This window comes from Rhagoletis zephyria, unplaced genomic scaffold (genome assembly GCF_001687245.7).
Source record: "Rhagoletis zephyria isolate East Lansing unplaced genomic scaffold, Rhagoletis_zephyria_1.1 Rzeph_scaffold_82462, whole genome shotgun sequence".
Taxonomy (NCBI): domain Eukaryota; kingdom Metazoa; phylum Arthropoda; class Insecta; order Diptera; family Tephritidae; genus Rhagoletis; species Rhagoletis zephyria.
The window spans coordinates 1-1,071 of NW_016239510.1; the positions used below are offsets into that span (position 1 = coordinate 1).

At 33.8% G+C, this 1,071-nt stretch overlaps 1 protein-coding gene across 1 annotated transcript; it reads right to left on the reverse strand.

Moving 5' to 3' along the window:
- Nucleotides 1-5: 5 nt before the first annotated feature.
- LOC108357689 (AP-1 complex subunit gamma-like 2) lies at nucleotides 6-275 on the reverse strand (the record flags this gene model as incomplete). Its single annotated transcript, XM_017608762.1, has 2 exons — nucleotides 6-89; nucleotides 168-275. Coding segments are annotated over 2 exons (192 nt in total), but the record flags the coding sequence as incomplete, so codon positions are not given.
- Nucleotides 276-1,071: the final 796 nt, after the last annotated feature.

Genomic DNA, 1,071 nt, shown 5'->3' on the forward strand with positions numbered 1-1,071 from the left:
ATCTCAGGAAATCCGGTAACTTCCGTTTGCTCCGCTACGGGTTGTCCATCGACAACATATGATATGCGTAACCTCATGCGAAGGGTAGCCTAAAAAGTTAAGAAAAAAATTGTCAATAATGATCTCTTAGTGGAAATGTGATAAATTATTTTGTGATTTATACGCACATTGGACGAACTGACAACACGCATCTCTTGCGTTATAACACCACCCGGCAGTAATACCGATCCAGAAGGCGATAGCATTTGTAGTGTGAATACTCTAGGAACTGCGGCCTGTGAAATTAGAAAGAATGTCAAAAATTAGAGAGGTTATTTACGAAATGTAGATTGCATAGTATGTATTGTAATGCATTAGCACTAGAACTTAATACATATTCTTCATGTGTATACGAGGGCAGGTTGATAAGTGTGGGGCAAAACCAAATATTTTCATTTATTTATTTTGTTTTAAGCGCTTAAGCATTTTTTTATTGCGTTTTTCTCGAAACGACTTTTTTCGCACTGGTGTACACGATATCTCCAAATCCGCTGAGCGGATCTTTATAGCACTGTTTAAAGCGCTTCATGAAAATCTATGTCGTTTCCTTCAAACCACGGTTATTTTTGCAAAAAAAAATTAAACAAGTCGTTTTTAAGCAAAAAACACAACCGGCTTTTCAATTTTCATATTAAAAAATTTAGGAGAACCGTTAATTTTTTCATGATCAAATGATCGGATCTAAAGCAAATTAATATGGGACAACCTGTGAGACACTACCTATCCGAAAGAAGTATCCAAATCGGTTAACGTGTTCCAAAGTTATGCGGTAACATATAAAAAAAAAATATAAAAAATATTCCGACGAATTGATAACCTTTACCTTTCTTGGAAGTCGGTAAAAAAGGGGCGTATTCTTGTTTTCATACGAATCGAAAATTGTGAAATTTTCCAATTATGTATTTTGTAACCAAAAATTTCAAATTTTCGGTTCGAACGAAAACAAGAACACGATCATTAATTTTTTTCCTGAAATTATTCTCAATTAATGAAGTTTTACCGATATTTTTAGCGAAATTTCTGCTTTATTTA